Raw genomic sequence first — 20,461 nt, forward strand, 5'->3', positions numbered from 1 at the left:
ACAAAAAAAAAAAAAAAGGAATTTGACCTGTGCATCCCTGAAAATAATGCATTTAAGGACTAAATTTATGAGCATCTCCTTTTTTGGGGAGTGAAATTCACAGAGCGAAATATTTTTCAGTAGTCATTTATGGTAGGCGATTTTTGCCATTTACTGGATTTTGCAGTCATGGGGCGAAATAGATAGTAAAGGTGGTGCTTGAAAATTTAAACAGCAGGGCCAGGGATTTAGCTCAGCAGTGTAAGCACTTGCCTGGTAAGAGCGAGAATCATTCAATCCCTGGTAGCAAAAAGAAGAAAAGAAAAGCCAGGCATAATGGTGGTGCACTCCTGTAATCCCAGCACGAGGGAGGCTGAGGCAGGAGAACAGGAGAATTGTTTGCAAGTTCAAGACCAGCCTGGCCTACAAAGTGAGTCCAAGGCCAGCCTGAACTGCATAAGCAAGACCCTGTCTCCAAAAAAAAAAAAAAAAGAAAGAAAGAAAAAAAAGGAAAAAAGTTAAACACAACTTATGTTTTGTGATTTTGATTATTGGAGATTGATTTTAATGCTACCATCCAAAAATAGTTATCAAGAAATACTTACTTTTTGTTTTATGTGTTAATAATCTCTCTGCTTTCTTAAGTTTCTGTTACCTAACTGGAGAGTGGTAGGGTCAGTGATTCATCATTCTCTTCTGTCTTTTTGTCTTAGTGCAATGAAACTTCATTCTTTTTTGAAGCACGGAGTAAAACTGCTTGCAAGCATCTCTGGAAATGCAGTGTCGAATATCATACATTTTTTAGGTATGTTATTGGGAAAGTTTTATTTGTTCTGACACATGAAAAGGGCATTTGTTTTTATAACAACAATCTGTTCTGTCTATAAACAGGAATTTAGATGTGTTTCTCTTTCATTAATTGCCTTTTTTGTACCAAGAATGAAATTTAGGACCATGCACTTGCCAGGCAGGCGCTTATGCTGCTGAGCTATATCCCCAGTCCATTTAATTAATCTGTATTGCCTCAATTCTCTGGGTTGTATTAATACAGACATACACACATGTGCATATATGTGCTTGTATACATATAGGTATATATACATATGTTCAGATATATCATTTTTGTTCATGTACAGGAAATGTTGGAGTAAGTTTTTAGTTTTATGTAAAAATGCAGATTTTATATTGCTGATATTGTGAGAAATTAAGTGTTCTTTTGTGGATATATTAAATTCAAAATGCCTGTGATCTATCTAAGTGAAGATGTAGTAATATGTATTGGTCATATAAGGCTCACCGGAATGATGAAAGTGGGTGGTACAAGTTTAGTAGATATTTAAGGCAGAGGAACTGATGAAGTTCCTTGTGGAAGAGATGAAGAAGGACACAAAGCAGAAAACCAAAAACTGAGCTCTGGACCCTTCTTGTATTTGGAGGACAAGATGAGCCAGAGAGGAAGAGCATGAGAAAGAATGACGAAGAGGTGCCATATCCTGAGAAATTAGTACCAGGGTACCAGAAGCTACGTAGCACTCCCGTTGGGTAGCTCACCTCTGTTAAACAGTGTTGCAACATTATGTTTTCTGTTTAACTTTATGCTCAAATGTTGCATGAATATCCTGTTTATGAGTCTTTGCTTTTCTTTTTAAAATCAATTAGAATGCCAGAAACTGAATCCAATTCGTTGTCAAGAAAACTCAGCAAGTTTGGATCCCTAAGTTATAAGCACCGATACAGGTAAGTGATATTTTCTTCCTTCAGGTGTTTTCATATGAATAAATATTTAATTCAGCTGCCCACATACATGCACAGTGAAGTATGTGATTTAATTTTTTCCCTCCGTGTGTACAAGCATATGGTTTCGTATGCATAAGGGTTTATTAAAACTTACTTTCTCAAAGAAATATGGTTTTTCAGATTTAGTCTTATGAATGCATATATTAGCTTAAGTATAGAACTTTTAGGACATAGTAAGGCTTGTTGCTTTCAGAATTTCATTTGATGAACTTATAATTTCTAATTATGCTCTTTGATTATAAACAGTAGATACTTTGAGTATAGCTGATTGTGTTCTTACGATATTTAGTTGACCTATGTCACATAGCTCAAAAGATGCTTTTGCACCACAAAATTGCTATACATATATGGATCAACCTTTTATACAGTAATGATAATTATATTTTAATTTTATTGTGCAGTTACTAAATGCCATTGTTTTGCTAAATATGTTCTAGTTTTGTCCTGTGTAATCCTCATAGTCTTCTGTAATATAATGCCCATTAATACAGGAGAAAACTGAGACTTAGCCCAAGTCAGGTCAAGGTTACCAGGTGTGAAACAATGAAGTAGAATTGACACTCTTCTAATTTGATACAACAGCCCACATTTTTAGCCCTTAAACAATTAGCTGTTTGGGGAAAAAAACCTGTTTGTTCATTATATAGTTGGGCAGATGCTTGTATCTGTTTCTGTTAAAAGTAGGAGTGAGTGGTATATTCTGAGAAAAAGAATTTTCATTTCAATTCATTCTGTTCAGTAAAAGTAGGAGTGCTGTATTTTGAGAAAAAGAAGGTTTGCGTCAATTCGTTCTGTTCAGTGAGAGACGTAATATGCAAGGCATGGTGTTAGGAGCCCAGAGACAAAGAGTGAGCTCTTCCACCTCCGCCTTCAAAGAGCTCCAGGGTCATACAGGCCATGACTCAGGTCCTTGGGTCTTGTAAAACCAAGCAGAGTGCAGAAATGCCACCAACGGGTGGGACGCTGGTTTGTCCATTCCACTGGAGACATCACTGAATGAGATGCTTCCATAGTAGACTTGAAAACTGAGCCGAGCATATACAAGCTAGCAGTGTGCAGGATTTGAATTCTTCTTTCTAAATAATATCCTTTTTGACTTTTAATGAATAAAGACAAAGTAATAAAAGAATGACTAATTGATACCCATAAATGCAAATGGCCTCAATTCACCTATCAAAAGAAATAGGTTGACAGAATGGGTCAAGAAACATGATCCCACAATATGCTGTACATAAGAAACACATCTGACCCAAAACAAAACTCATAAATTAAAAGTCAAAGGATGGAAAATAGTATTCCATGCAACAGGAACCCAGAAAAAAGCAGGGGTAACTATTCTGTTTGCAGACAATGTGAACTTAAAACCTAAAATGATTAAAAGAGATAAAGAAGGTCACTACATATTGTTAGTGGAAAAATTCAAGAGGAAGAACTAACAATTATAAATATATATGCACCAAATACAGGAGCACCCAACTATATAAGACACATAACAGTGGACGTGAAAAACCAAGTGCCCAAGAACACAAACAGGGGAACTTAACAGCCCATTGTCACAACGAAATAGATCAACAAACAAAAAGTCAGCAAAGAAATAATAGAACTGAATCATGCCTGCAAGCAAATGGGCTTAGTAGATGTTTACAGAGTGTTCCACCCAACCACATCAGAATACACATTCTTCTCAGCTGCGCATGGGACATTTTCCAAAATAGACCATATATTATCCCATAAAACATTCTTAAGTAACTGTAAAGGTATTGAAATTATCCCATTGGTAATATCTAATCATAGTGCACTGAGATTGGAAATTAATGGCAAAAGAAATTGCAAAGACTGCATAACTACATGAAAATTAAATAGCAATGTTTTGAACAACCAGTGCGCTGCAGATGAAATTAAAGAAGAAATAAAGCAATACCTGCAATTCAGTGAAAATGCGGCAACAACATATTATAACCTGTGGGGTGCAATGAAAGCGATCTAAGAGGGAAATACATAGCAGTAAATTGTCATAACAAAACAGAATGAGCACAAATAAACAATCTAATGCTTCATCTCAAGCTTCTAGAAAAAGAAGAGCAAATTAAACCCAAAGCTCATAGAAGAGAGGAAATTATAAAGATTAGAGCAGAAATCAGTGCAATTGAAACTAAAAAACAAAAAATACAAAGAAGTAATGAATCAAAAAGCTGTTTTTTTGAGAGAATAAACAAAATTGACAAACCTCTAGCTAACTTTATAAAAGAAAAAGAAAGAAAAAACCCAAATTCATGCAAGGACTGAAAAGGGGGAAGTTATTACAGATCCCATGGAAATTCAAAAGATCATGAATACCTACTTTGAAAATCTCTGCTCACATAGAATGGAAAACACAGAGGAAATGGACAGATTTCTAGGAACGTGAACTACCAAAGCTTAACCAAGAAGATACAGCAATTTTGAATAACCCAAAATCAGCTATTGAAATTGAAAACATAATTAAAAACTTACCAACAAAGAAAAGCCCAGGTCCTGAGGGATGCATGGCTGAATTCCACAAGAAATTTAGAAAAGATTTGATGCCAGTATTCCTTAAATTCTTCAATGAAGAATTGAAAAGGAACAATCCTCATTAAATCATTCCTGGAGGCAAATATTACTCTGATACCAGAAACAGAAAAAGACTCAACCAAAAAGGAGCACTATAGACCAATCTTACTAATGAACATTAATGCAAAGATTCTCAATAAAATACTGGCAAATAGAATGCAGCAAATCATCAAGAAGATTATACATCATGACCAAGAGGGATTCATTCCAGGAATGCAGGGATGTTTTAACATATGCAGATCAATAAATGTAATACACCACATCAACAGAGCCAAAAACAAAAACCACATGGTCATCTCAATAGATACAGAAAAAGCTTTTGATAAAGTCTAACACATGTTCATTCGGAATACACGGTGTACACCTCAATCTTATAAAGGCCGTCTATGACAAACCAACAGCCAAGGGGGATTGGAAAATGGCGGCGAGCTAGGGAATCGAGCGAAGAATCTCTCCAGAGAATTCAAACTCAAAGATAAAAAAAGACAGCATGGAGAGGACCAGACAAATTGATAGCGATTCTTATTAACCAAGACAGTACAACTGGAGGATTTAAAGTCGTGCTGAGACCGGAGGCTACAAATCCCGCGCCCTTAAATCAACAAACAGACTCGTGGACCCAGCACGAAAAGCTGAGTTGCTTTTGGAGACCGCGGGAAACTGAGACCCAGATCGAGACTCCAAGTAGCAGCCAGTTCTGCACCGCTGCACCAGCGCGGATGTACAAAGCTCTGGCGATTCAAATCTATACGGTGCACAGAAATCTGACCGGTCAGCGCTGAGCCGCGAGTGGGGGAAAAGTGGACAGCTTGGTGTGCGGCGGTCCCGGAACGCGGACTTGCACCGGACCCTGGTGAGTACAGAAAACCCCGCCGCTGCTGGGTTTGACCAGAGAACAGCTGGCCCGCCACCACGGGGAAATCAATAACACAGAATCTGGTGCAGACATATTAGCCTGGCGGCAGAAATCGCAGCTTAGTGACATCACCAGGTCGCCCTGTAGGGAGGGCTGGTGGAAGACATCTTAAGTCCTGGCAGAGCCTGATTACTTGTTGGCTTCAGCTCCACACAGAGAACTTAGTGGGAGCCATCTTTGTTTTGGGCAGATCTGCTTTTCTGGTGCACCTATCACAGAGAGGTTTGGAAGAGAACGGCTGGGACCTGGGCAGAATCCTGTGCCATTACCCAGCTGCTTCTGATTCAAAGAGAACTGGCAGGAGCTACTGGGGCTAAACCAAGCCTCTGCTTGGGGCCCAATAAGCAGATACAAAATAGTCACAACTCAGTGACAACCAGAAAGTACAGCCTAATTTATGAACTAACTGACACAGAGGCTAGAGTCTAGACTGTACCGCCCCTACATCCCAGCCTTCCCCAGATAACAGCAAATTGGGGAGGACAGCAAAAAGTCAAGCCAGCACGCTTCTGAAAGGCCCTAAGCAATTCGGAGAGGGCCAGAGAACTCCAGGACAGTCTGAAAGAAACCAGAAACATGACAAGAGATAAAAATAAAAAAAAACCTCCAGCTGTTCAACAGGAGAAATTAAACCCAAGAGAACTAAACACTGAAGAGAACAAGCACAGTAACCATCCTCTACTCGACACAGCATCAGCCGAAATTAAAAAGTACTTACATGATCTCATAGAGGAATTTAAAGATGTACTCCTGATCCAAGTGAGGCAAGATATAAAGAGATTAATTAAAGAAATGACAAGCCCCGCCCAAGAGAACACAGATGGAAGAACTGAGGAAATCAGAAAAGAAAGAGAAGCATCTGAAGAAGAATTTAAGCATAACTTAGAATACATGAAACAGTTCCAAAGAGAATATCAGGAAACTCAGAACTCCATTGAATATTGGCAAAATGCCTTGACAGAAACTAAAGACAACCTTCTGAAACTTGAAGAGAGATTTAGGGCTTATGAACGTGAAAGAAAAAGCCTCTTAAAAATAACAAGGAACCAGAAAGAAGCAATTCTAAAACTGGAAGATGATAAAAAGATACATAACCTAAGGATAAAGAATGTGAGTGAGGAAGCAGGAACATCCAAAAATGAAATACAAAAAATATTCACAGAGATATTAAAGCAAAATTTCCCACGTATAGCAAAAAGAAATGATATCCAGATAAAAGAAGCATACAGAACGCCAGCTACCTACAACCAAAACAGATCTACGCCTAGGCATATAATAATCGAGATCCCAGAAATCCACCAAAAAAACAGAATATTAAAAGCAGCCAGAGAAAGGATGCAGGTTACCTATAACGGGAAATCTATCAAAATAACAGCAGACTTATCATCACAAACTCTTAAGTCAAGAAGGGAGTGGGGAGAAATATTCCAAGTCCTGAAGGAAAAAAATATGCAACCTAAGTTCATATATCCGTCAAAACTCTCTCTAAAAATTAATGAAGAAATAAGATACTTTCAAGACAAGGAGGAACTGTGGGAGTTCGTGGCCACCAATCCAACCCTACAGAGAGCGCTGAAGGACATTACAGAGAAAGAGAGGAAGAGATATCAGGATTACAGCTACAGTGGCAGAGAAGCCTCAGTGAACGGGGCAGACCATGGAATGAGGGAATAAGGTGGACAAATTATAGCAGAAAAGTGGAGTAGCAGGCATGAGGCAGAGACGGTAAGCTAGTCTTTAGTAGAGACAGCTCTGAAACTATATTTAAAAAAAAAAAGCAGAGGTCATTGCTAATGGTGTATAACGATTTAAAAGACACAGTAGTCCTAGTGACATATTTAGATTGAATTAAATTTGTTCTGGTCTGTCCACTCACATCAGATTTGAGGACACAGACCTCTAGAACCAAAAATAGCAGGTTATACCACGGCAACTATCCTTACTTTCCTATTGACTTAGGCTGAAATTCTGTATTACTTACATTGTCTTACTATGACTGATCTTAATTGTATCTGAATCATAAGACTATTGGTTGGCCTTGACTGATCCTATTAGAAATCGGTATGCGTGTTAGAATCAACCCTAAAAGTACAGGAAACTACTCTGAGCATGACAAGATGTAAAGGATATCCATACTGGTATGAATCAGTAACAGCTCTCAAATACTACAATGCAGTCAAAGATAAGTTTTTATAAAAATAGGTGATAGTATGTTTAACTATAATAAGCCAGTGTTGTCGACAAATCTATTGAAAATAACAAGAGAAAACATAGTAGCTATGGAAGATCATTTATATTATAGTTTTATAAGTCCTATCCATTGCATGATTATCTAGGAAATTGATTCGTTGTCTTGTTATGACTTGGTTTTCCCTATAATACAGAGAGGATAGGAACAAATACTCTGAGAAAGAAACCTGAAAAACCCGAGGCTTATTTTGTAGCATTATAATATAAATTCTAGCAATCTATTGCTTGCTGATTAAAATGACTCTGGACTGGTTTCTTCAGCTCAACTTCAGCATATGCAGAGATGGGGACGGCTATCACAAAGAGAATGAGAGATGCGATGGTAGTTGGTATTGTCTTCCCTAATTTGGAACTTGAGGACCTAAAAAGACTCCATCATCCTGTAATGATTTGATTAGTTCTATAATATGCAATAAGTATAGAAAGTGGGTGAAGTTAGGGACAACTATTTGTAAGAAGCTAGAGACAGTTAGATAAGGTAGATCTCCAGTGGACTTGCTTTGAAATCTGTATTTCTTTAAATTGTTTTTTTATTTTTTTTAAAATGTTCTGTTCTGTTTTGATATGGTTAACCTTATCCTCTTAGAGATGTAAAACAAATAGGTGGGACTGATAATCATATTACAGAGCTTTTGTTCGGCCATAGAGCAGAATGGTTTGTAGGGTCATTTTTTTTTGAATGTCATTCTATATACTTTAATTCTATAACCTGAACAGCCATTTTGAAGATGACAATTTGTAACTTATCAACTGGCAATTTCTTACCTTTTGTTTGTCTGTAATTTAGAATTATTTCTACCCTTTTTTTTTAATTTCCATGTATTTTTTTTCGTTTCCTTTTCTTTAAATAAAAAAAAAAAAATAGAAAAAAAAAGAAAAAAAAAAAACCAACAGCCAAAATCATACTAAATGGACAAAAATTGAAAGCTTTCACTTTAAAGTCAGGAACAAGACAAGGATGTCCACTATTACCACTCCTATTCAACATAGTTCTGGAAACAGTAGCCTAGGCAATCAGACAAGAGAAAGAAATAAAAGAAATAAAGATAGGAAAGGAAGAAGTCAAATTATCACTGTTTGCAGATGACATGATACTTTATATAGAAGACCCAAAAAACTCCATTAAAAGACTACTCCAAGTAATAAACAAATTCAGCAGTGTAGCTAGATGCAAAGTCAGTGTTCAAAAATCAATAGCATTCCTGTACACAAACAAAAACTCACCGAGAGAGAACTTGTGGAACTATCACCTTCACAATAGCATCTAAAAAAAATGAAGTATTTAGGAATCAACCTAAGAATGTAAAAGACCTATATGCTGAAAATTATGCTATGCTAAAAAAGGAGATTGAAGAGGATATTAGAAAATGGAAGGATATTCCTTGCTCTTGGCTCGGAAGAACCAACATTGTGAAAATGGCCATCCTACCATAACTCTTATACAGATTTATCGCAATTCCCATCAAAATACCATTAACATATCTCACAGATCTAGAGAAAACACTCCTAAAATTCATTTGGAAACAGAGGAAACCTAGAATAGCAAAGGCAGTTCTGGTCAACAAAGGCAAGGCAGGAGGCATCTCAATTCCTGACTTGAAACTATACTACAAAGCCACAGTGATAAAATCAGCATGGTACTGGCAAAGAAATAGACCTGAGGATCAATGGAACAGATTAGAAGATACAAACACAACTCAAAGACACTTAGCCACCTGATATTTGACAAAGATACTAAACATGTTCACTGGAAGTATAGCCTCTTTAATAAATTGTGTTGGAAAAATTGGCTTTCCACATGCCAAAGACTGAAACTAGATCCATGTCTATCACCGTGCACAAAACTAACGTCTAAATGGATCAAAGGCCTAAATATTAAAACAGAAACACTAAATGTACTGGAAGACAAGGTAGATAGAAGTCTTGGAGACATGGGGTAAGCAGAGAAATCATGAACAAAATGCAAACTGCACAGGAAACACTTCAAAGAATCAACAATTGGGATCTCATACTATTGAAAAGTTTCTGCACTTCAAAATAAATCACCAACAGAATGAAAAGAAAACCCACAGAATAGGAAAGAATTTTAGCTAGCAAGCCCTCAGACAAAGGCTTATATATTCAGAACATATGAAGAATTGAAAAACATCAAGCCCCCCAAATTCAAAGACCCCTCCAAAACTGGGCATCTGAGTTGAACACACAGTTCTCAGATGAAGATATACAAATGGCAAATAAATACATGAAGAAATGTTCTTCATCACTGGTCATTTGAAAAATGCAAATTAAAACAGCATTGAGATTTCATCTCACTCCGGAAAGAATAGCTGCCATCAAGAAATGAAGTGATAACAAATGTTGGCGAGGCTGCAGGGGAAAAAGGAACACTGCTCCACCACTGGTGGGAGTATAAACTGGTGCAATACCTGTGGAAATCAGTATGGAGAATTCCCAGAAGACTAGGATTGGAAGCTCCATTCAGTCTAGCTATTCTCCTGGTTATTTTCCCAGAAAAACTGAAAAGGTCATATCACAGTGATATATGTGCACCCATGTTCATAGCAGCACAATTTGTAATAGCCAAATCTTGGAAACAACCAAGATGTCTATCACCCGCAGAGCAGATGAAAAAGATGTGTTTTTATACAATGGCATATTACTCAGTTATAAAAAGGATGATCTTGAGGCCTTCATAGGCAAATGGAGACAACTTGAGGCTATCCTCATTAGTGAAATAAATAAGAATCATATTTATAAATATCATATTGTTTCTAGTGTAAAAAGTAATAAGAAATGGAATAAAAAAAACAAAATGTGTAATTGCTATTATAAAAAAGGAAAAGAAAGTGCTCTAAAGGATATAAGTGTATGAATGTTTTAAGTGTGTAGGATTGATAACCATATTACTAAGTTTTTGTTGGATCGTTGAACAGAAGTGTTTGCAGTCTCGATGTTTGAGTGTCCACTTTGTATGCTTTATTTTTGTAACTTGAATATCTATTTGTAAGAGGACAATATGTAATTTATCAACTAGTGATTTCTTACTGTATATTATTTTTTTGAAATTATGTATTTACCCTTTTTCTGTTTTTTTTCTCTTTAAATAAAATTTTTAAAAAAAGAATGACTAATATTAAATATTCAGTGAACTCATCTGTACATGTTATTCAGTGGAATGTTTGCTCATTTGGTGGTTAAAAGGAAACTTAGGTGTTACTGTATTATAGATATCCTTGGTTTTTGTATGAAAGTATTTGTTGATGTTTAAATATTTGACCTTCAAATTTTCAGGGTTCTTCCTTAGTGATATGATAGTGAGGAATTTAAGGAAAAATTATTTACTTTCATATTAAGAAACAAATAGCAGGATTTGGGCTTTTCTTTCCCTGTGACATAAAATACTGCTTATAAAGAAAGTGTATAATGCTATCTCCATATTACTACTGAACAGAGGTAGAAAAAGGCATCTATCTTGCTGTTTGTACTATTAAAATTATAACTATGCTGTTTAACATATGCTGTAGTTGAATTCCACAGATTTAACCATACCTGATTTCTCAAATTTATTGAAATGTAAATGTTGTGGCTACTGGGAATTATTATTAGAAAGTTATTGGATTGTGCATATTAAATATCATTTCTTCCAAGAAACTAATTAAAGGTAACCTTTGCAGAATTGGAGACTCTGCTAAATCTGTTCTAATTTTGTGGCTAATGTTAACTGCCTAGTAAATCTTAATGAAACTCAAATCTACACATCTGAATGTAGGAAGCACTAACTTTACACCAACCTTGAAGAGCTTAGGTCTCTGACTGCTGGATGGTCGTTAAAGGTATAGACTGTGTCTTGTCAAAAAGTGGCAGACATCCAGCCCTGAACCAGCATCATGTGCCTTCTCTTTTACAAGACAGTCTAGAGGTATCCTGGAATGAAAGCAGAGGTCTAGAATATAGGCGCCCCTCCTTTATCCTGCAGGCTTTTAGAGCACAGGGGAGAAAGAACAGCATACCAAGCAGCTGCAGTGTGTACATGTGACTGAGTGGGTGTCTTGGTGGGTGTGTGCCTTCTGTGAGCATTTTGTGGTTGTGTGTGAATATGGATGTGGTGGAGGAAGACAAAATTCTACTCTTCACTCCTACGCTTTAGGGTTTGCTGAATGGTGCGGGACAATCACATTTTAAAGATAAATTGGGGAGGAAAGGTTGAGCTGAAATCCAGCATTCTAAGTTCTCTCTCTCTCTCTCTCTCTCTCTCTCTCTCTCTCTCTCTCTCTCTCTGTGTCTAAATCAGAGACCAATAATCTAAAAAGGAGATTAATTAAATCTTTGGCTGATTAAATATTTCATTATGCATACTTATCTCCTTTGAGTCTCTTAAAAATTGACCTTGTCCCTGCCTGTTGCTTGTAAGGGACTTCTTGTTTTGAAGAATGAATGAATTGTGTGAAATTTATACTGCAGAAAAAAGAAACCTACCCCCGCCCCTTTGGAGCCCTGACTTCTTCCTTAGGCTTAAATCAAAGGTGTTCTTGTGAAATCTTTATTTCAGGAAGCATGGACGAGAGACGAAGTCTTCAGCAGAATCTCTTTAGGTGCTTTCACACGTGCTATTATTTTATTGGATCCTCACAGTTGCCTGCCAGAGGAGCCATCCTATCCCCAAGAATACACATGAGAATTTGGAGCCCTCCTCCCCCAATAATTTTAAAAGATGACAAACCTAGGATTTACACCTGGTTCTTTATCTTCTTCCTCACTGTGAGCCTGAAGGACTGTTGCCATTGTCACTAACTGTCCTAGAAGGGGCTTTTTGCTAGTTTGAAGGAGGCAGGGACGTGGAAATACAGCTTTGTGATTTCACAACACCGAGCATCAGAGATGTAGGCGGGCCCCTGTCAGCTTTTCCTGCCAACTGCTGTGTGTGTGTCCATCACTTTCTGTCACAAGGAAGTGGTCAGAATATTGCACAAGCCTGTTTCTGGTAGGAAATAAAACAAGTAGAAGTATAATATAAATGAAGAAACTGAATTTGCAGATATTTTTAGAAGACAAACTGCTGAAGACCCCACAGCTAGGGAACAGCAAAGCTATGTTTTCAGTAGGGTTTGTTACTTTAAAACAAATGACTGAGCGTTGTCCCTTCTCCCATGCCACCATGCTGTGCCGCACTGACCAGCTGGGGGTCAGAAGGCTTATTTCATTCCAGGGTCCTGCACAGTCCACGGCAAATTGGTTTATGTTTCCGGACCTTAGTTTTATTAATCTTGTGTTGTGATTTTTCTCATTTTTTCCTTTGTTCCTGGGAGAAACCATGAAGGAAAATTGAGTAATGCCTTAAAATCTCATTATAAAATGTTTCTGTGGTCTGGATATTGGGTTATATTTTTACAGCAAATATTTCTTCCTTTGTGCAGGAAGTGCGTGCTGCCCGAGTCTTTCTGATGAGCGAGAAAGTCTAATGTCAGTAGATCTTATCTTCATATTCTACACCCTTTATTATAATGGCATCTCGTTCTTTCTATGGAATTTTTTTTACCTTTTTAGGAATGTATGTTACATTATGCCTTTGCAAAAACAGTGACGTTTCAAGTGAAAGAGAGCGTGTCACGTCTTGTTCCTTGCCTTCCAGTTCCTGAGGGCTATTGAACGTGAATTACTCTCCCGCTTGGGATTTACTGCCTTCACTCTCTTGGTGCCTCCTACCAAGTAGTGTCCTCCTTAGCCCGATGAGGAATTCTTTTTTTAGAAAATGCTGCAGGCATCTTTACTTTTAATACAAGTCGATAGCGGGGAGAGGAAACATTCACAGAAAACAGACTCTTTTTGTGTTCTAAGTCTCATCTTGTCTGAGAAGATCTCCACTGATAATTATTCTATAAATGTAGGATGAATCAGATTTAGGGCCATTCAAAGGCTTTGTTTTCTCCCATAGGTGGTTCTTCTTGTAGTGGAACAAACTAGACATGTAGAAATGCCTTTTCCTTGTACCTTGGTGAGACTCTCCTTCATGAAGAGCCAGGTCCTTGACTGGCTCAGGCTCAGAAGTTGTGAAATAAATTTTTAGTGAGATGAATGCTCACTGCAATCAAGCAAATGAAATTATACAATTTCTTGGGAAAATTGCTTGAGAAGTTCAGCCCAGCCCAGAGAAAGCTGTAGGAATGTGTTTGATCTTTCTGGTGCATGGGCTAGATGAAGAGGGCAGAATAAATGACTGATTGTGCCCTGGTGGAGTTTAGGATAAAATCGCACTTCGTGGTCTGTTTAACAGCTTGCCTTGTAAGTACACTAGGTGGATCAGCAAGTGGAAGTATTGTCCTGTGTCACTCAGCTCACCACAATTTCTTTATCACTGTAGCGCAACCTTTATTTCTAGTCCACCTTCTGCTTCAAAACACTGGACTCCACTTTTAATAAACACTTTTTTCCTGTTTCTCCTTCAGGAAGATTTTTTTCTTCTAGCATAAAACGCTACCCAGAATTTAATGCTACTTGGCTAATATTACAATGGCAATCAATAAAAACCCTCTGTATGCTTGTCACTAATGGAGTTGTATAGTTTTCTTTTTTGTGGATATTCTGAAAGAGGTGTTGTTTAATTTTGTTTCTGTTCTTGCTGATCACAAATGTTCCTTTTCCAGTGGCAGGACTGCGTTACAGATGAGTCGAGATCTTTCTATCCAGCTTCCCCGGCCTGATCAGAATGTGGCAAGAAGTCGAAGCAAGACTTACCCTAAGAGGACAGCGCAAACACAGCCAGCTGGTAAGACCCTCAGTTTTCTACATAATCTTGTCTTTTCTTTCAGGTTGGTGGCACAGGGGCATGTTCAGGTGGTGACCGGAGACCTTGAGGAGTCTTTTTATTTTTAATACTAAAATTTTAAATTTGCCATTGGAAATACCTAAACAATCTATAATTGCTAACAATTAGATAAATAGTCACTTGAGTCACGATGCCCTGCTAAATGGCTACAGCTTCTACTTGAGTTTTATTGCAAATAAAATCTTGATTGAATAATTTCTTACCTAAAATTGAAATCGAAGTGAACCTTTAGTATGTCTTTTTTAAAAAAGCAGCACTGTTGAAATGACATTATGTGTATAGAATCTAGTGGGTTTTTTGGTTTTTTAATCTTTTATTAGTAAACACAATATAGATGCAGAAAGTCAAAACACAGACATACACACATATATGCATAGGCTTGTATACATATGTGTTAATACACACAAAATGTTTAAAATAACTAATATCCATGAATGTCCCTTGAGAATTTCCCTGATTCTATTTTTACCATCTCATGCCCCCAATCAGAGGAAGCCCTGTTTAACTGGTGATAATCATTTCTTTACTTTTCACTATAATTTTTCTATTTGTGTAGGTTTTCCCTGCTCAGGTTAGTTTGTCTGTTTTTAATGTTGTAAGACTGAGTCATGGTCTATTATTTTGCATCTTAGTTCTTTTTAATCTTTATTGTGTATAGAATGTACTGAGTACATTCATTTTTCTTGCTGGATGCATTGTTGCTTATCAGTTTATTCCTTCTACTCCTGGTGGATGTTTGGCTTATTCAGACCTCTTGTTTCTTCTATAGATTATTTCTGTAATAAAACCACCTAATCAGTGAGTGATACCTACACATCAAAGCTTAAAGCTCAAAATTCTGTATGATGCAGGCCTGCACTGTGAAGTGAGGCGCTGACTTTGGTCTGTGGTTTGTGTAGGATCGTCTTTGTCTAAACTCTCCAGAGCCCTTGATGCACAATAACCTTGTGTGATGAGGTAAAGCAGAGGTATATGCCCATTGTATGAGTGAGTAAGACATGTTCCCAGCTGCCACACAGAGGTGGGCCTGGGACAGAGGCACAGGCTTTCTGAATCTTTCTGTCACATTGTGGGAAATGAATGGAAATTTTATCAGCATGGAAATTCACTTCACTTTATGATATCCATAGTTTCATTTAATCTGCAAGCTAAACCTGTGAAGAAAGTATTTGTGTCTGTCTCACCATTCTTGGTGTGCAAATGATACCTATCCTTTCTAAAACCAAATTAAATTTGACTGAAGGTCCCCTGCTATCACTGGGCTGTGAAGTAATTTTTTCTGGTGGTCTGCAGTGGCAAAAGTAAAATATAATCTAAATTTGCAGTAGATCATCATCTTGCCACATAAATATTACTGTCATCTCATTTGGTTGATGAGGGTTCAAAGACAGTTTGATCAAGATTATTGTGGAGCAGGCTCGGGGAGGGAGGAGCAGAGTCTGGGCCATCCTGAGGGAGGAGTTCCTTCCTGACTCTAGGCGTGACATTCCTATGAGGGGCAGGAACAGGGGCTGGAGCATAGGAAGCAGTTCCTCTGTGTCTCCAGATATGGCATTTCCAGCACATTTTATGGCAAGTTCTTAAGAAGTACAGACAAGAAGGAAGGAGAACAGGGTCAGTCTGAGGCCACTCAGAGAACGTTCCTACAATTACATAATAAGTAGATGTATTGGGCTAAAAATTCTGTCTTGAATGCCTTGTCTAATGCTTTATCTTGCTATTTTATATTTCTCTTCTATGAACAGCCTTAAATTCCAACTGTTCTATGGTAATAATAAGCAAAACTCCTAAATCCCATGGTATTTCTGAAATACCATGTGTGCTTTATAAAATTATTCAGAGACCAGCTGAGGCTATCAAATGCATTGCTGCAGGTCAGCATTTCATTCTGCTATGATACAGGAATCACACGTGCTGTTTGTACAAACCTGTGCAGTTTTTTTTCTCTCCTTCTGTATTCTTATGAAAATACCCATGTGGGGGAGCTCTCTGAATGTCTACATACTAGAAGCATTGTTTAGGGATAGATTTTTTTTTTCCCCTATGGCTTACCTAGATCCAGCTAAGTCCAGTTTACACAGTGGGGCTCATTCTTATGTATTCTGACCCCACGTGAGACCAGCCTGCCAGTTCTGCCACGCCACAGAGGGTGTGCAAAAAGAGCCCTTGCGGCAAGTTCTGTTGGGTGGAACATATTAAAACACGTCCCTTTTTCAATCAAGGACAAGGGTGTAGGTGGGTCTTACTGTGGGATAGGTGTCCTTCTCTGAGGACAGCCTTCCAGCATCATGTGGACATTTTGTTTAGTACTGGGGATTGAACCCAGGGTCTTCTCACTGAACCACATTCTCAGGCTTCTTTATTTTTACTTAGAGACAGGATTTTGCTACATTACTCAGAGTAGGCTTGAATTTGTGATCATCCTGCCTCAGCCACTTGGGATTACAGGTGTGTGCCATCACGCCTGGCTATGTGATCTTTAAAAAATGGAGTGTGTGTTATACATTTATCATTATAAAAACACATGATTGCTTTTATGAAACATAGAAAACTTAGAGACTTTCCTCCCAGAAAGTAAAAACCCCTTTGCATTCAATTCTATCTCTCATAGTAGCACTGTATTATTATGGCCTTTTAGACATTTTTATTTAACTTCCACAAAAGCATATAATATTTTGTAACCTACTTTTTATTTAATGTATCATGGATATGATCTACATCTTTAAATATTCTTATATAGCATGATTTCAATGTCTGTATGATATTCTGCTATATAAATATGTATAGATATGACATAATTTATTCAAACAGTCTTTAATTCTTAGGTATATAAACTTTCAAAATTTGAAAACTAAAGTTAATGCCCTGGTAGTAATATCCTTAGGCATTTATGACTTATTATTATATATGTATATTTTAATACATATATGTAGTCACCATTTTTATTCTAACAAGATTAATGCTGTGTTAAAATACTCAGATTCATACAAGCAAGTTTCACTTTGACTTTGGGTGCTTCTAGCTTGACTTTTTGTGATGTGTTCTGGGGACCAGTAGTCAACCCCTCTATGAGAGAGTGTTTGTCCTGGGAAACCAAAGAATCATTCAGTAAATGTTAGTGATCCAGCATTGTGGCTACTGTTGGACACATACGGAGGATGTCGTGGGGCAGAGATTAGTTTTATTCCATTTTAAAAATGTTATGTTATCTCCTTGCTTTATCTCAAATGAACTCTGCATTGAGCTTCCACTGACCCTGGTTGGTGGAGAGCCAGGCTGAGCTGGCCTCTACTCCTATAGTGGTGCTGGGATGCTGACTTGGAGCAGAATATTTGGAGAAGGCCCTCGGGTCTTTACTTGGTCAGTACTGCAGTGCTCATGTCCACAGGCTACTTGTCCAAGCCCTGAGGCCCATGAAGGTGGGCAGTCTGTTTGATGCTGCTTCCAGAGTGTGAAATAGGAGGCACTGTCCTCCCTCCTGGCTCAGGGGCTGGCCTGCATGGAGCGGCTACCCTGCTGCCTGCCCTTCCTCTTCCTCCGGCACCTGCTGCTTCAGATCAGCCTCTTCCTGCTCCTGGCTCTCACTCATTGGTAGCTGGGCAGGAAAGAAAGGATAGCACTTAATAAAAAGTTTTTCCTGGACTGGGCATGCATGTAGCTCAGAGGTTCAGTGCTCATCTAGCATGTGTGAAGCTCTGGGTTTGATCTTCAGCATGCCACCCCCCCCAAAAAAAAATCAGAAACCTTTCTTACTGGAAAACCAAAATACTATGTGACCACAGCTACTTAAATTTTTATTTTAAAGTTTTGAGAATTGAAAGAAAGCTGATTTATAGCTATTTTAAAACATTTTTTATCACATTATGTTTGTAAGAAATGGAGTTAGTTTAAATAATTTTCTTTTACTGTGATAAAGCTTGCTATTAATTTTATGGACCAAAATCTGTTTCAAGATTCTCTCTAAACTTTAGAACTACAGGTTTTGGAATTATCAGCATACTTTCTCATTGCTCATTTAACAGTTATGTATAATGAAAAGCAAGTTATAAGAGAAAACAAAGTGTTACTTTCTGTGAGTTTGTATCAGTAACTTATATTACATGACTTTTTACTTTTGAGGACTTTTTTTCATTTCTTTTGGTTAAAGTAATTCAACACACTTCAGTGACTATTCTCCTTAATCTACATCTCAGTTTTAAGTTTAAAAAGCCTTTTATTCACCTCTCAGTCAGAAATAATAAACTTCAGGGAGCTAAAAAGCCATTGTGTGTAGGATCTGCCAGATTCGGGCTTTGGCACTGCTATGAGGAAGTACATTCCAGTCAAGAGCCCTGCGCCCAGGCCCAGCAGCCTGTGGCCCCACCCCAGGAGCTCAGGGCCTGGGCAGCCAGCCAGGACATTCCTGAAAATCAGAACTGCTTCACAGAGGCAGGAGTGGAGGGGAGAGAGACGGTGGATCAGAAAAGTGTGTTTGTGTACAAGCCTTTTCTCTGCGGAGTTCTTGACAGCTCTCTTAGGTGGGTTCTTGTCCAGAGTCTCTAGATAAAAAGGCAATAACCAGAAGACTATTTAGACATTCTGCATTACTAGCTGTAAAGAAAATAATGGGTGTGACCTACTGTAGCAAATAAACAATGCTGTGATTATCTGATGCATTTTAAGCATTTTAAGTTCTTGGAAGTAGTCCATGGATAGACACCGAAGTAAATACTGCTGCAGCATCTTTGAATTATGAAAAAGTAAGACAGGGTGGCATTTTGGCAATGGCCTCCATGTCTGAGGGGACACCAACGTAATTCCTGAGAGAGGACAGTTCCTGCTTGGCATGCGAACAGACAGCCACTGCTTGGACCACTGCTGGGGAGGGGGAACCCAGTGCTGACAAATCTTCCTGTGGTTCAAGAGAATTACAAAATCTGGATGCTTACAGGAACTTTCTAGAATTTAAAGTAATTGGCAATTAACTTCATTTAAAAACAGTTTGTTCAGTGAAACATTTCTGAGGGATTTGGCTTGAGGGATGCCTCCTGGGAATCTGCTTGACAGAGCTGGGCTGAGTGGCTGAGACATGTCTGTACCTGCCTGGGCTCAGGGGACCTCCCTGGTATCCTCTATGAGCCTTACATTTGCTTTAAACATTCCACGGTGTGTACACGGGCACCTCGTAGTTACTAGGTCAGTCGGAGGGTGATGGTGTAGTGTAGCTCTGGTCGCCATTGCAAATGATTCACTTGGGGGTAGCTGACCAGTTTCTCTGTTGATGACCTGAGCTGGGTGTGACCACTGTGTTTGATGTAATGAAGTAGAGTTTCACTTGGTGCAGTATAGCTCTGGGCTGCTGAGAAATAGTCATGTCAGGAGAGAAAGTGGTAATCATTTATTGGGCACTTCCAGTGGTTGGCACATGGTATCAGGTGTGAGTCAGCAGAAGCCAAGCTCAGCTTGTAGCAATCACATCTTGTTTTGTTAAGGCAGAGGAAAGGCAAGCTGTGTGACTAGAGACTGGTGTATCTGACCAGGGTATTATGCATCCAGTGACTCTGGGAAGCTGAATGCAGTAAACCTGGGTTCCGGTTCAGTAGTCCATTGTGCTAAATGGGTAATATTATTAGGGCAGTTAACCAACCTGAGCCTCAGTTTCTTCATCTGTCAGTGTTATCGCATGTCTTATGATTGTCATAGGAGTGAATGGCGTGAGACATGAGCTGAGCAGCCTGTTGGGTATTGGTGGAGGCTTGGTACTTTAGTTTCCTTTTCTTGAAATAAAAGGATTTCTTTCTATCCATAATATAAGCCAGTGAAGCCACCTGTCTGTGTTTGAATTATGTTTACAGTGATAGAGTCACTTTTCTTTTTTGTCTTTTTCCTTTTTATCGGTACCAGGGATCAAACTCAGGACTGCCCGCTTACAAGGCAGGCACTTACGCCGCTGAGCTAAATCCCCAGCCCCGATAGAATCACTTTTATATGAAAGGACAAGATCAGTACGTTAAGGAGCTGTGGGCTGTTGAGAATGAGGAGTAGGGGGGACCATTCAAGTACAGTGAATGGGGCTTGGGAGGGAAGTCAGGTTCCTCTACTTTATTCTAGAAGATTCACTCTAA

General features: G+C 38.4%; 1 protein-coding gene across 5 annotated transcripts in view; it reads left to right on the top strand.

The window, feature by feature from the left end:
- Epb41l4a (erythrocyte membrane protein band 4.1 like 4A) overlaps positions 1-20,461 on the top strand; it is a 226,651-nt gene that overhangs the window by 155,542 nt on the left and 50,648 nt on the right. For all 5 annotated transcript variants that reach the window (XM_063245460.1, XM_063245459.1, XM_063245458.1 and 2 more), the window contains 3 exons: positions 693-784; positions 1,639-1,716; positions 14,176-14,297. In XM_063245460.1, coding sequence (XP_063101530.1) covers positions 693-784; positions 1,639-1,716; positions 14,176-14,297 — 292 coding nt within the window. The remainder of the gene's footprint in view (positions 1-692; positions 785-1,638; positions 1,717-14,175; positions 14,298-20,461) is intronic.

This window comes from Cavia porcellus, unplaced genomic scaffold (genome assembly GCF_034190915.1).
Source record: "Cavia porcellus strain 051 isolate PalLab524CR breed Dunkin Hartley unplaced genomic scaffold, mCavPor4.1 scaffold_2, whole genome shotgun sequence".
NCBI lineage: Eukaryota > Metazoa > Chordata > Mammalia > Rodentia > Caviidae > Cavia > Cavia porcellus.